At 40.0% G+C, this 14,419-nt stretch overlaps 1 protein-coding gene across 7 annotated transcripts in view; it reads right to left on the bottom strand.

Moving 5' to 3' along the window:
- Positions 1 to 115: 115 nt before the first annotated feature.
- The window catches only part of ACSL6 (acyl-CoA synthetase long chain family member 6), a 58,431-nt gene continuing 44,127 nt past the window's right edge, over positions 116 to 14,419 (bottom strand). For all 7 annotated transcript variants that reach the window (XM_054516496.1, XM_036391932.2, XM_036391933.2 and 4 more), the window contains exons 12-21: positions 14,173 to 14,307; positions 12,935 to 13,069; positions 11,097 to 11,192; positions 10,200 to 10,272; positions 9,708 to 9,796; positions 9,035 to 9,151; positions 8,653 to 8,796; positions 7,830 to 7,931; positions 6,797 to 6,868; positions 116 to 4,758 (exon numbers count right to left, since the gene is read on the bottom strand). In XM_054516496.1, the coding sequence (XP_054372471.1) occupies positions 4,618 to 4,758; positions 6,797 to 6,868; positions 7,830 to 7,931; positions 8,653 to 8,796; positions 9,035 to 9,151; positions 9,708 to 9,796; positions 10,200 to 10,272; positions 11,097 to 11,192; positions 12,935 to 13,069; positions 14,173 to 14,307 (1,104 nt within the window). In that variant the 3' untranslated portion in view covers positions 116 to 4,617. The remainder of the gene's footprint in view (positions 4,759 to 6,796; positions 6,869 to 7,829; positions 7,932 to 8,652; positions 8,797 to 9,034; positions 9,152 to 9,707; positions 9,797 to 10,199; positions 10,273 to 11,096; positions 11,193 to 12,934; positions 13,070 to 14,172; positions 14,308 to 14,419) is intronic.

Here is a 14,419-nt window from a genome sequence, read left to right as displayed (position 1 = left end):
GGACCCTTTCTGCCACACCCGGTTGTCCCAAGCCCCATCCAACCTGGTTCTGGGCGCTTCAGGCCTTTCTGGATTTCCAAGTGAAGGGAGATACAAGTGCACACAAAAACAGGAATAGAGCCCATATGCTTTGAAACTTTATTGGTTTAGACACAATCTGAAAAAATACTATGCATTCCCAATTGCAATTCATATTAAACAAGCATATACATGTGATTATATTATTATTGATTTCAAATTAAAATCGAAACCATTACAGAAAGACTGCTGCATCTTCAGAGAACTTTGCAACAATTAGTTTCATAGGAGATTGCTAAAATCAATCTCATGTCCCAATATGCTTTTGGTCGTTATTTTATTTTACATAATTTCTTATTTTTACAACACGTTTAGTTTAGCCGCACATTCTGAATGACTTCATACCAATGATGAGAACAAAGTGCTGGAGGAACAACGATTTTATAAAAGAGCTTTTATTGTATGTCAGTCCACAGAAAATCTTATGAGCAGTTTTGAGAAAGGTGAAAATTTAGTTCTTTACAAAAGTTTCCATAGATGACTATTTGATATACATGCTAATATACCAAAACTGAAAAATTTTTAATAACAGTTAGGATTTTTTTTTACACAAATGTATATGTTAAATTTTACCCCCCTTCACTTTCAGTTGAAAATACAATAGGCAACACTTACCAAAATGTCTCATTTGTTGGCTGCTTTTACTTTGCTAAAATACATAACAAAAAGCTGAAATGAAGGGCTTAAAGGGACTCCAGATGCCTCAGAAAACATTTTTCTTTGGAAGAATTCAAGGGATCTAAAACTTTTTCATTTCTGGGCTACAGGCATCCAGATTTCTCTGAAAAGCTTCATTGTTTCACAGGTGCTAAGGTGGTATAGAAACCATCAAATGTGTAAAATATTGAAGAACATCAGTTCCAAGAAGAAACAATGATTAATTCTGGTTTCCCCCCCCCAGAGAATACCAAAGTAAACTAAAGATACAAAAGGCAAGCCAATAGAATTGTCTCTAAATAAAATAAAATGCTTTTTCAATTTTTTTCTAAGGCATCAAGAGGTCTTTAAGTCACCTATTACCATGCAAAAATAGTATATTCTTTCCCATTTTACATTCATCTTGTAGCATTTATTTACATATAGATCAGCAGTTTGTGCTTTTAACACATGTAAAACTAAAAAAAAAAAAAAAAAACAAAAAAAACCCCCTAAATTAATTTTTTTCATTCCAGAGGTTAAGGTCAGATTATTTTGTTACACATGAGAATTTCATATTCATGGCAACAATGAGACTGGACTTCACTGTTGCTGATAGATCCTGACTAACAGATTGCAAACTGGTATTTTATCAATAAAAACTCACTGTCTCTGTATCACCTGATGTGCATCAAGCATTTTAACTTGCAAATGTGCCTTTCAGGACAGAATTATTCCATGTATTTCCTGCCCACGTGGGGTAAAGACTCTGGTCTGGTTTCTGCTCACACTTTGTGCATTTTGGCAGAACAGATTTTTTCTCTGTGCAATATATCAAGCAAAGAACATACAAAATATATAACTAAGCAAGAGCCTCTTCCTGAAAAATGTATTTTATTGTGTTTTTTTATATATAAGACATTCTTCCAGTGATTCCACAGGCATAGCACCAGGCCCAGGAAGAACCAAAAATGCAGTACTGCAACTCTAAAACTGACTGCAAAAAGAGTTGCCACCTTTTAAGATGAATAACAGAAACTAATTTTGTAATTAGTTATCTTAAGGTAAAAAAAAAACAAAACCAAACAAACCCCAAAACAAACTGGTTATTGGACAGTCATGAGGATTTTTCCTTGGTGGTCACAAGAAGTGTTTCAGTTTAAGAAAGCTCAGTATAAAATAAATATGCCTGGAATTTGAAGAGAAGCAGGATTGAGCCTAGCTCATGCCTTATGCATGTCTCTTTTTCAGGTGTTAATCTCTTACATCATTATGATTGTGGTGAGAGAGTGACCTGCAGAGGAAAATCGGATTATACAAGTATAAAAGAGAGCTTTTAGTTCATTTATACAATTTTTCACAAGTTCTGAAAGCATTCACACTTTTGGTGTGACAAAAACCAACTCAGATTTAACATCATCCAAGTGTGGCAAAGTCTGCATTTTTTCTTTCTTATTCTTTTGGTGTTCATATATTTGGCTCTAATGCATCTGACATTTTGCATCAAATACCAAAAGAAGAATATGGATATATAATTCAGGGTCATATACATAAAAATAACAGCCATCTAAGCTGTAAATAAACTCATATTAGAATCTTCTGTACTTATACAGAGTTTAGTTGTCTCAAAAAGCCTGAAATCACCTCAAGAAAAAAGTAAATCAAATTCAAATGGCAAAAAAAAATCAGTGAAAAATAGCTCTTCTCTACTTTCTTAGATGACTAGGTTTTGGGGGTTTTTATTTTAAAACTGTTGCATTAAAACAGACAGGAAATTGTACTGAATTTAATTCTCCATTGCTTTGAAGGTTGTGTATGTAATGACTGTCTTCTGGCTGCTACAAAAAGGATATGAACTAAACTTCAATGAGATAAAAATCCTTTATGACTTGACCCAAAGAGCCAGATTTTATGCAATAATCCCTATCCTCCATTGACGTGGCAAATTCCCCAGGGATGCTATTGCTGCATACATCAGTGAAAAATTATGATACCATCAGATCTCAGATATTTCTTTACTTGCTTTGGACAGATATGAGTCACTGCACTGAAATCAAATGAGGAGTCAGATGCATAAAGGGATTCAGACAAACGCACATTTGATAAATCAAACTGCCACGTTCTTTGAGTCATTATGTTACTGATATGGTTTCCTCTGTATCATTTTATTCTGAAATCACTGCAATAAATCAGTCTTCGTAAAACACTAACTTATTAATTCAATTTATTTCATTTGGAAGCATGCAACAGAAGTTCAGAGAGAAAATAAGATACTGTTTAGATTAAAAATTTAAACTTTTAGCTTCAGAAGTCTACAGTGGATTCCACTATAAGAGAGAAAATAAGTGTGCTTCCACTGTCCTAGCAAAGATCTAGCAGGCACAGCTCCATGCTAGCATGTACTGGTGCAACAAACATCAGCTAGTAAAAGACACAGATATTTATGACCCTGTTTAGCAGAAAGAAGCTATCAACAGTCCATGTATTCAAGCAACTTGACATGACAGTTTTCTCTTTGCCTTGTACCGTGCTTTGTACCAAGAGAGAGCTCTAGAGTCTGTTCCTACTCCTTGTGAGACTTATCCCCTTTCTGATGACCACAGAAATGTAAGGTTTTATCCAGACAACTTGCTGGTTATCCCAGAGAGGCCATTGGAGGTGATGCCAATGGGATTTGATGCTTCCAGATGTCTGACCATAAAGACATTCCCGTAACAGGCCCTTCTGCCACCACATCCACTGTTCTGCCTTGCACAGCAATGGCCAACACAGCCTTTAGCCCATCCCCATGAGTCTTTTGGGGCAGTATTGCTTCCCCTTCCATGGCCAGATAAAGGATAGGATGCCCTCCACTGCTGCATCTCAGGCTGGCCTTTTCCCAAACCTTTTCATTTTGCTAAGCCCCATCCAGAATCCCAGCTCATTCCTTGTGCTCCATTTCTTTAGCGCTGTTTCTGAAGGGAGTTAGTCCAGCTGGACTATTTAGTATTAGCAGCATGTGAAGTAATAAATTAGGGATTGGGAGCATATGGATTATCGTGAACTCCCACCTAAAGCCACCACAGAGCCAGTGATGCTTTTGCAACCTTCTCCGTTTGAGCAGTTCAGATGTCCTTGAGTGCACTGGACTGAAGGAGCCCTAATGCAGAATCTGCAAACCATGGATAAACTGTGTTTGGATGAAAAGGAAATAGAGGGAATTCTGTGCTATTGCTTCCTACCCTGTTCTTGTCATTTCCAGGTAACATGAATCCGTTAGATGTAATATACTATTAGGTCTATTAAGTACAAATAGTGGGAAATTCCTTCCTATTTCTGTTCTGATTGTTAAATCATCGATGATTAAATCAAATCAATGTCATTTATGTCCTGAAAAATATAAAAACTATCACTTACTATATAAACCAATATCCAGCTTGAAGTTCCAAATCAGAGAAAATAGACTTTTACTTTCACCATCAGTCACTGATTATTTGAGGTAGACCACATTATTGAATTACTTATAATTTTAGTTTCTAATATATTAGGTTGTATACAATCAAATATCAACAGACATACCTGAATTTTTCCCTATTTTAACTAGAAATGTTTGTAGTTATTTAAAAGATATGCTTCCATCATTTACTTGGTCATAGATTGAAATTTCTGCATATTTTGTGTCAATTTAGCATAACTTTTAATAGTGCCTTACTGTATACCTAGAGTAAAAAAGAAATTGTATCACACCTGATGGCAAAAAGAAGGGAAAATATGGTTAGTGATGAAATCCTAGAAAAATGAAAGGCTCAAATGTAAGATTCAGATGCTTATCCATTTCAGCAGTGTTGTTCTGGCTCTGTAGTTTTCGAGTATTATTCTAATATTGCTATGAAGTCCATTACTCAGAAGATTCTTCCTGTGATTTCAGATGGAGATGCTTGAATATAGCTCTTCTATTTGTTTTTTGAAGTAATCTCTCAGTTCTGGTCTTTTAGCCTTTAATGTTGGTGTCAACAAACCGTTTTGCACCGAGAACATATCAGAGTGAATATAAATGGCTTTGACCTAAAATAAAAGAGGAATATATTTATAGCAAAGGTTACAGGCATCACACTGAATAAACATTAATTTTTTTCCTGTGCTTCCCTCTGGTGGTGCCTCAAGTCCAGGGCACTCTTCTGCTGAGTCCCCAGGATTTCCATCCCCTGCCCACAGAAGGGAGCTCTCCAAGAGAATGAGCACATAAATTGCTTTTGTGTATGAAAGCAAGGCCAGAGCACAGCGAGGCAGCACACAAGGGCCAATGTGAGATCATCACTGCAGTTTCACACAGGCTGAAAGGCAGTGGGGAAGAGGGCAAGGGCAGGGAGTTGGGCTAGGAAACCTCAACTTAACCCCACTGCAAAAGTAAACAGGACTAATTCAATATTGCAAAATTATCATGAAGCTTTTCAGGCACAAAGCGTGTACATGATGATCATCTTTAGCTGGTTAAAGTGATACAGATCTTTCAGCCGGTGCAAATGGCATTTCACAAGGCTGCCCTTGTTCGAGGCAGTGGCTCTGAGCACAGTGGGGAGCCTGGCAGCACAGATGGGAGTGAGCTTTTCCTCCCCGTGCTGGTGTGGGGGAAAGCAGAAAACTGCTGCGTGACTGGTCAGAGCCCACCAATTTAAGACAAAATTCCCCAGCCATCTGCTGCTTTTGTGATTCCCCAGGCCAGACTGCTTTGCAGTTTGTTTGGCTGGGAGCTGCAGCAATATAGGCTGCAAATCCATTTTCCATTCCTTAGATATGTGATTCATCTTTCCCTGCGAGCATCGTGGTCCAGGCCCTGCCCCCACGCAATCCTTCATAAATCAGTGTTCACACTATTAATGCTCTCCTGTTTGCTGCACTAGCTTTCTGATCCTGGAAGCTGATGGTTATAGAAGTCAGCCTGTCATTCCCAAGACAGAAATCCAAGGTGCAGATGAGGATGGGGATGATAAAGAGTATACCCATAAACAGGAGATCCCATTCCATATGAATATTACCCACAGTATTTGGCTCAAAATTTGGTTTTAAGATTACATATTGCAACAAAGATGAAGTTTTGAAACACTTTAATTTTGAAAATGGTATCATTTTTTATTCTATTCTCTTATTATTTTATTCCAATATTTAGAAAGATGACAAGTCTTTCCTCACTACTTTATACTTTATTAATCGTAAACTGCTGGTGGAATCAATTACTTGAGGATATTTCATACTCTGAAGACCATGGCAGAGGCAAACAAGACTTACTGGCACAGACAATTATGTGCATTAAAAACTATGCTTTTTACTGAATTATTTTTAAATAAATTTCTTTCTGCTGCCATTTCATTTGCATAGGTAATTGAGAAATTAAGAATAATAGGGTTATGTTTAATGATGCTTCTGCTCCACTCCAATATGGTGAATTACTCATTAGAATTATCACCCAGAAACAGTCTGAACAAAAGCAAAAAAGCCCTTGCTAATTATATGTAATGATTAAGATGTTTGGTTTTCTCAACAGAAATAAGCATTTGACATTTTAAAGTGGGGTGGATAATTTTTCTTTGTTTTTAATGCTATGCAGACCACAGTTGATTTCAGATCTCCCCTTCTGAAGTGTTTGTAGCTCTATTGCAGAAATATTTACACAAGCAGGAAAGAACTAGTGCCCAGACTAAAGATAAAGAAACCAGCAGCATTTCAAGGTCAGGTATAAGAGTAGTAATTAGTGACCCAATTTCTAACAGAGCTTTCAGTGGCAGAAAAGTCAGACTCCTACAGATGTTTATCTTGACCTCTGGTTTTCTGGAGATTATCCATGTCCCTGATTAAGATTTTGACCTCTGCACCCAAAACTTTCACTAAATTTAATTCAAATTTTAAACATAGGTGGGAAGCAGAATGGCAGCAAATACATTTTTCTAAAGGAATAAATACAGCTTGCCAGCAATAAAGCTCTTTCCAAAAACATCATTTGCAGCTGCAACAAAGATTTGTAGTAACATGATAGATGCTGACAAATCCCTCTTCTGTACAGACAGATGGCCTGTCTGAGCACACTGAAGGATGTGTTTCATTTTACCTGCTCAAAGGAGTGAAGCCCACTCTCCTTCCCTAACCGTACCATGTCTTCCATTATCGCTTGCTGCAGTTCCTGCATCAAAACACAGAAATTCCTCATGAGCTACCATAGCCAACCTTACATGCAATTAATGTTCACTGTTCACCAAAAAAAGTGTTTCTGAGCAAAGTCCAAGTGCCTTACTAACAGTTAGTATGTAATTAGCAAAATTCTGTTGTAATGTATAAACATTACACTAAGTGTGGTGATGTTAAGTGTCTCCTTGGTATGAAAAGTAAGGTTCTATTTTCAAACCAGCAATGTGACATAGCTGTTCAATTTACAGTCCTTCAGCCATCTGCCAGACTTCAATGCAGAATCACTGCCACAGACACCAGTGGAATGGTTCAGTGGCATCAGTATTTACTGATGTGATCCAGTGCAATTCCTCAGTATTAGAGAGCATGTGTCTATGACTGGGGTCCTTTTTATAGAATCATAGAATGTCCTGAGTTGGAAGGGACCCACAAGAACCATGGAATCAATCCCAGTCCTTCATAGAACAGACCAAGAGTCATACCACGTGCCTGTGAGTGTTATCAATTGCTCCTTGAGCTCTGTCAGAATTGATGGTGTGACCAGTCCCCTTCCAGTGCCCGGCCACCCTCTCTGGGAAAATATCCTTTTCCTAATATCCAACCTAAACCTCCTCTGACAACTTCAGGCCCTTCCCTCTGGTCCTGTTGCTGGTCACCACAGAGAAGACCAGCAAGAAGTTTTGTTTAGTTGTCTTATTTAAGAAATCTAAGCAAACACAACCTCTCCTCCTGCTGCACTGCTGTTCTCTGCAAGAGAGACTCTTTCCCCCCCCCACACCAGTGCTGGCAGAGCTTGGTACCACCAGTCAACACATATCACTGGATCCAGGTCAACCCTGCTGAATGTTCAGTGAGGAAATAATTGTTGTCACTGAAATTGTCATTCCTAGACACAATATTGTGCACACATCATGCGACAGCAAAAAAAAAAAAAGGTCTGTACTGCAGATACAAACCTTATTTTTACAGAGTTCTGCATATGTTCCTTCAAACCCTCTTTTCTTTGCCCACCCTGGCATGACTTCAGAATCAGGAACCACAATTCCCACCAGGAAGGCCTGTAGGTAAAGGAGAAGGAGAGTTGCAGGCTAAAGCTGAACCATATTCCAGGCTCCACATTGAAGTGAATACACAAGTCAGCTGAATTTCTGCATGTTTACTACTTCTTGTTTAATTATGTCAATCATTTGCTAACATATTGTCATGAAGCACATTCTGATGCCTGTGCCTTTTTCTCAGATAAAAGGCTGTCTGTGACTGCATTTACCAGCAGATTTAATACCCTCAGCTGGGTTTGTGCTCCTCCTGGACATTAATAACTCACATGGCCCTGCAAATCCCAGGCAAACTCTGATGCCAAGTGAAGGCTCATGCTTGTGAGCCTTGAATGCAGAGGATGAATTGCCATGGCTTCAGAAGCTGTAAGTGTGTGTATAAATGTGCAAATTAACAGAACAAGATTGGTCAGAATGGGCAGGCAATGTTAGGGGCAGCAGTGGCTTTGCCTTTTCCTGGCTTACCACAGGCATGGTGGCAAAGGACAACATTGGAGACCCCAAGAGTGACACCAAAGCCAACTTAAAAGCCTGATCTTTGGTCACAGCATTGTCTAAGCTGCTCAGGATCACACCAGCAGCTCAGTTCCTGCCTGGCTGTCAGCCAGCTCCAAAGCAGGAGGGAGACAGTGTGGCATGATCCACTCACATTTTCCCTTCGTTCAAGCCCAGCTCTGTCTTCTAACTACTAAGAGTAAAGATTTTCTGAAAGCTTGGTTTGTACCTGCAGGCTGTCTCCATGGACATAGATCTGAGCAACAGGGTCACTGCGGATGTAGATATTCTCTATCTTCTCTGGTGCAATGTATTCTCCCTGAGCAAGTTTAAAGATATGCTTTTTCCGATCAATAATTTTAAGGGTCCCATTCTGTTAGGAGAAAGAAATGAGAATTCCCAGAGAAGTTATTTAACCACAGAAACTCAGCAAGCTGTCTGTCTTTAACAGAGATTTCAATTGCCTGTTGTGCTTTCAAATGCTTATTCTGCCAAATATAAACTCAATCCTTTGTAAAGATAGACCTGCTTGGAGACCTAAGTTCAGCCCTTGAAAATTTACTTGGGATAACACAATTTCCCTAAGAACTCTGAGTCTGTCCAGTACGCACAGGTAACCATTTTCCAATGTCTCCTGTGTGAAGCCAGCCCTCCTGGTCCAGTGCCTCAGCTGTCCTCTCTTCATCTTTTAAGTAACCTTTAAACACATTGGGTCCTTTCACACAGATCTGCAAAACAACCAGGGATGATGATGAATTATTTTCTTATTCTGCTATAAATATAAGTTAAGTAGCAACTCACTAAATTTGAAATATTTTAATGACTGTGCTCCATGAAACTAAAATAGATTGGGTTATTAAACTATCTATGGATTTTTTTTAAGCTAATGGAAATATGAAGTAGGCTTTGCAAAACTGATTTGTTTGAAGTTGATTTGCATTCCATTTGCAGTTAAAAATAAAATTATTTCAATAAGTTTAATTTTTGTGTAGTATAGAAATCACAGCAATGTAGAGATCACAGCAATGTAGAAATCATAGCAATTCAGCTCTTCTTAGCTGAACAAATGCAGTCTTAGCAGTTTAAGGAATCAGGCTGGAAGTACTGCCACAGCTCCTTTTTCATTAATTCTTTACTGCTCTATTGTTAAACTTCCATTTCCTTTCCTGATTGCACGATGCAACCCATCAGCAACCATGCACACTACAAAGGTCAAATGCTTCTATAAACTACTTCATACAGTGTTAACTAGTGAGAATTTGATATAAAAATGCGATTTGCTACCTCTCCTTCTCCTTTGGAAGCAAAATAATTCAGTTCTTCCACATCCTTCAATCTGATTAAGTTACAGGGCAAAGGGGCTCCTACATGACCTGGAAATCAAAGTTATCAAGTCACTTGTCATCTCTCCTATAAACAATAATTAGCATTTTATCAATAGTTACTTGCATAGTTGTAGATACACTGGATGTTCTTGCAGGAGCTGTGTCTGTATGCAGAAATAATTTACTTAATTAAGGTTTTGCACTATTAAAACTAAATATCAACACCTCCTCTTTAGATATAAAACCTATTCTGAAATAGCACAGAGTGGTTTGGGTTGGAAGGAACCTTAAAACTCATCTCATTCCAACCCCCTGCCAGGGGCAGGAGCACCTTCTACTAGATCAGGTTTCTCCAAGCCCCATCCAACCTGGCCTTGATATTACAGTCCATAATTTCCTAAAGGAATGTGCATTTCTTTTATTTCTTCAAATGGTGGAAGAAAATAATTACCTGATGTCCAGTCACCTGGAGTTGTAAAGGTGCATCCAGCTGTGCATTCTGTTTGGCCATAGCCTTCATAAACCTGACAAAGAGACAAGTATCTTTAAAACATCATAAAAGATTTTGCTATTACAAACTGAAATCCCAAGCATTGCCCTGTGTTGCACAGTCCTGTGAGCTGAGCCTGCAGCTGCAGTGTGTGGTTGCCCATTTGCCATGTCCCTGGTAAATGGGCAACCACACACTGGCTTCTACTGTGTCTACAAAATTCCATTTACATAACTAGCAAAGACCATGGCTCTGTATCATTGAAAATAGGGAGATGATGAGTTGAGCACTTAGCCTTTGATTCAGGACATATGGTACACTATGAGAGGAACTTATTAGTGGGAAAAAAAGGTATTTTTGTGGGACATTTTGAAAATCCACCTTTTTTTTTCCTGACTAATTTTAGGCTCTCAAATGAGACCTTTCAGTTGCTCTGGGCTTCCTCTCACAGAGAAATAATGCAGTGTTCATCTGATGTCTGAAGATTAGCTCTCTCCATTTATATATAGAATAAAACTTGTGTAATGAAGTTCCCAGCACTTGCACGAACACATTTAATTTCACATACTCAATTTGGTGCTGAGAGGTGGGTGGGATGAGCCTGTGGGGTTTTTCTGGGAGATGCCCAAAATGAAAACATCTCTTGCCTGTTTGTTGCTGCCATCCTAGGGCTGTTCCCACCCCACTGAGCTCTGGGTGTACCAGAACTCGTGGCTGCCTCAAGCCCTGCTGTTCTATCCATCCTGGTACAGCTGTCCTAAATGCAGTTCTGAGGGTCTAACCCATCTCCTTTCCTAAACACCAGGCATTCTCTTGCTAGCAGTGGATGAGCACCCCTGAGCAGGCACACAAACCCACCTGGCATCCGAGGGCTGCGCGGAGGAAGCCCAGGACAGTCGGGGACGCGGGGGCAGCGCCTGTCACTATCATGCGGACACATCCCCCAAGACTTGCCTGGTTGGTAGCAGGAGGAAACAAAAGAAAGCATCAGAAGCTACTGCAGATGGCAAAACCATGAGCTTGCACAAAATGCTCTCTCTAGGATGGATGTGCAGGATTTCCTGCCCATGGGCATGGGGTCAGAATTAGATGAACTTCAAGGAGTCTTCCAACCCAGCCATTCTGTGGTTCTGTGATGAGGCCATCTATGGAAATATGAACTAGCTCTGAAGCTTTCCTGAGGGATAAAAGCCCATTCAGTGTACAGAGACAGGAGTGCTCATGTCCCTGGCAGGACAAGCTGATCAGCCTGGGCTCCTGCAACTGCTGTGCTTGGGCAGGCTGCAGACCTAGTTCTGGGAACTGCTGGGGAAAACAGACTCTTCCCCATCCAGTCTTCTTTGCTTATTTACACCTCACTGGTTTTAATGAATTGCCTCCCAAGCCCTCTAAAATAATGTTGTGCCTTTTTTAAGGCAGATGACCTTCAAATATTTCTGGAGGGTATTACATCAATTCCTGTGTCCTATTTCACTTCTTTCTCCTCCCCCTTCATTTCCTTTTCTTTATTCTAGAAGTAAAAAAGAAAACCCAGCACAAAAGAAAACAACTGCTGACTGAGTCTGCCCGTCTCGCCAGCCCTTGCATCAATATGCAGCCTGGCTTGCTCCCGGCTGGGTGAGCTCTGCTATCTTTGCACACTGAGGACAACTAATCCACAGACCACAAGTACAGTCAGTTTCTTTAGTTAAAAATAAAGTGGCATGTCTCCAGATAAGTCATCCGATTAAAAAAATGAAGTAATTAGAGCCTCCTGGAGTAGTACAGAGCCCAGAAAAACCTGGTTTAAAGCCAATTGAATATCTTTTTAACTGAGATGCGTGGGAAGCAGAAGGGCATTCTGATTTCTTTATTCATGGTTGCTAAACCATGATTCATGTGTGCATTTTTCTTTACAACTTTATTCTTTTCCTAGGAAGAAAAGTGGGTTTGAATATACCCAACTGCAACCCAACCCTAAGTCCAATACTATTTGTTGAGATTTTCCAGAAAACTTTCGAGCAGCATCTCTTTGATCAGTGACCTCCTTTTCATGACCACCTTTCTGAACTTCATCCCTAGATACCTTTCCTTCTCCCTCTCTCTTCTATCTGAGAGCTGTAAAAATTTTTTGGCACTATTCCATAAATTAGTGATTTCTTGGTGCTGCTGAAGAGGGATGTGGCAAATGTCATCGTAGCTTGCTTTGTGTTTCTCTATTTCCCTCTGAAAAGTTATCCCTGAGAGAATGGAAATTTTGACATTATGCATGGTGCTTAAAAACAGAAACAAACAAACAAACAAAAAAAGGCAAAACTTCACTAGCAACAAACTGTGCTCAATTCCCTTTTTCTATTCTATTTTCCAATCTGTTGTACACTAGTGAGTAGTGATTGCCCACAGTTCATCATCAGGCAAGTGGACTACAGTGACTTTAAGGAATCATAGAATTGTTAAGGCTGGAAAAGACCTCTAAGCTCATCAAGTTCCTTCATCAACTCAGCACCATCTTCACAACTAAATTATGTCCTCAACTGCCACATCCACCCCCTTTTGTAACACTTCCATCACTCTCCTGGGCAGCCTGTTCCAATACTTGACAGCCCTATCCATGAAGAAATTTTTCCTACTGTCTGAGACTGCCTCGTCAAAAAACTAGTAATTGCTAGAAGAAGCAAGAGTTCTTTGACTTCAGACTCACTTCTCAAATCACTTACCTGTATCTTATTAAAGAAAAGTTTATCCCACAAACTGTCGTTTCTAATGATGCCATTTCGAACTTCGGCCTTTTTCCGTCTGGCCGCAAATTCCAGGATCCAGCGCTTGAGGGATGTGTCAGCCTGGCTGAAGATCTGCAGGAGCACAGGATGGCAGATGAGGTGTCACAGAGGAGAGGGAGCACATCAACACCTCTTCTCCCCATGACACCCCACACAGCCAGGTGGGTACAGTTACAATTGCAGTACAGGTAAACAAGGCTACACTGGGGTTTGTTAGTGGGGAAAAAGGAATGATGTGTTTTGCTCCATTCCCTATTGCACACGTGGTTCCTCTGGGGAGAAAAGACAGGATGGTGGTGCAGGCTTCAACTGGATTGACAAGGCTGCTCTTACTATATCATTTCTGTGATAGGATTCTGTAAAGTTCATGCAACCTGAGCAACAGGCAATGAGCAACATGAACAGGTATCAGTGGTGGCTGATGTGGTGATGGGGGCTTCATTTACCTGAGCTCAATCAGGCACCAGCACAAACTCCACCTCAACAAATGAGAAACCCCCAGTGCCTGTCCCATTAATAAAGCACAGAAGCCCTGACCTTTGGGAAAAATTACATCAGGAGCTTGTGCTTAAGCTTATCTTTAGCAGATAAGTCTTCTGAGGAATAAATATTCCCAGCTAGTCAAACAGATTTAACATGATGACCAGACGTGCCTGTCTTAAATACCCTGCAATACCTTTACCTTAGTTTTAAAGATTTCTAAATCCAAAAGCCACTGTCACATTTACACTGCCTAAATCCTCAAAGACTTTTTAAAATTTCTGATTTCCAGCTGTTGTTGCCACCAGAACAAGAGATTTGAGTTTCAAATCTGGTTGAAGGGCACAAAAAGTCCTTGTGCAGCCAGGTTTGACTGATGTTTCTGTGTTGAAAAAAATCCTGTATCTCTAGAAATGTCACTGGTAATTTTAATGAGAACAAGGTAGGAAGCTAATACAGAAGGATTTCATACTCATGTGTGATAGCTGTGTCTGGAGTCTGTGTAAGTCATAATAATAGACTTAGACACTGAAGGAGCTGTATCCATTACACAGGGTGAGAATGTGTCTGCAGCAAGGCAGAAATAGTGTCACCTGCTTGAGAAATCTCCATGACTAAGGGGATTCTTCCACATGAGTAGTAAAGGGACATAAACTCCATTGTTCCAAAAAGAGTAAAATCAAAATGCAGCTCACCTTGTCATACATTCTGTTCAGCAGCCGTGGCACGACAGGGAAGATGGTTGGCCGCAGTGCCTTCATGTCGTCAGACAGGAGGCGAATGTCGCCTTGGAAGAAGCCAATTCGCCCTCCGTGGCAGTACACTACAGACTGATGGGGAGAAAGAGGAACACATGTAACCCCTTGGCTTTCAGTTCCCAAAGCAAAGCATTCCTCTCCCAAGCGCAGAAGCTCCTTTTCTGAATTTCTGCTCTGCAATGTG

Source organism: Molothrus ater, chromosome 15 (assembly GCF_012460135.2).
Source record: "Molothrus ater isolate BHLD 08-10-18 breed brown headed cowbird chromosome 15, BPBGC_Mater_1.1, whole genome shotgun sequence".
Lineage (NCBI taxonomy): Eukaryota > Metazoa > Chordata > Aves > Passeriformes > Icteridae > Molothrus > Molothrus ater.
This window is presented reverse-complemented; position numbering and strand designations above follow the sequence as displayed.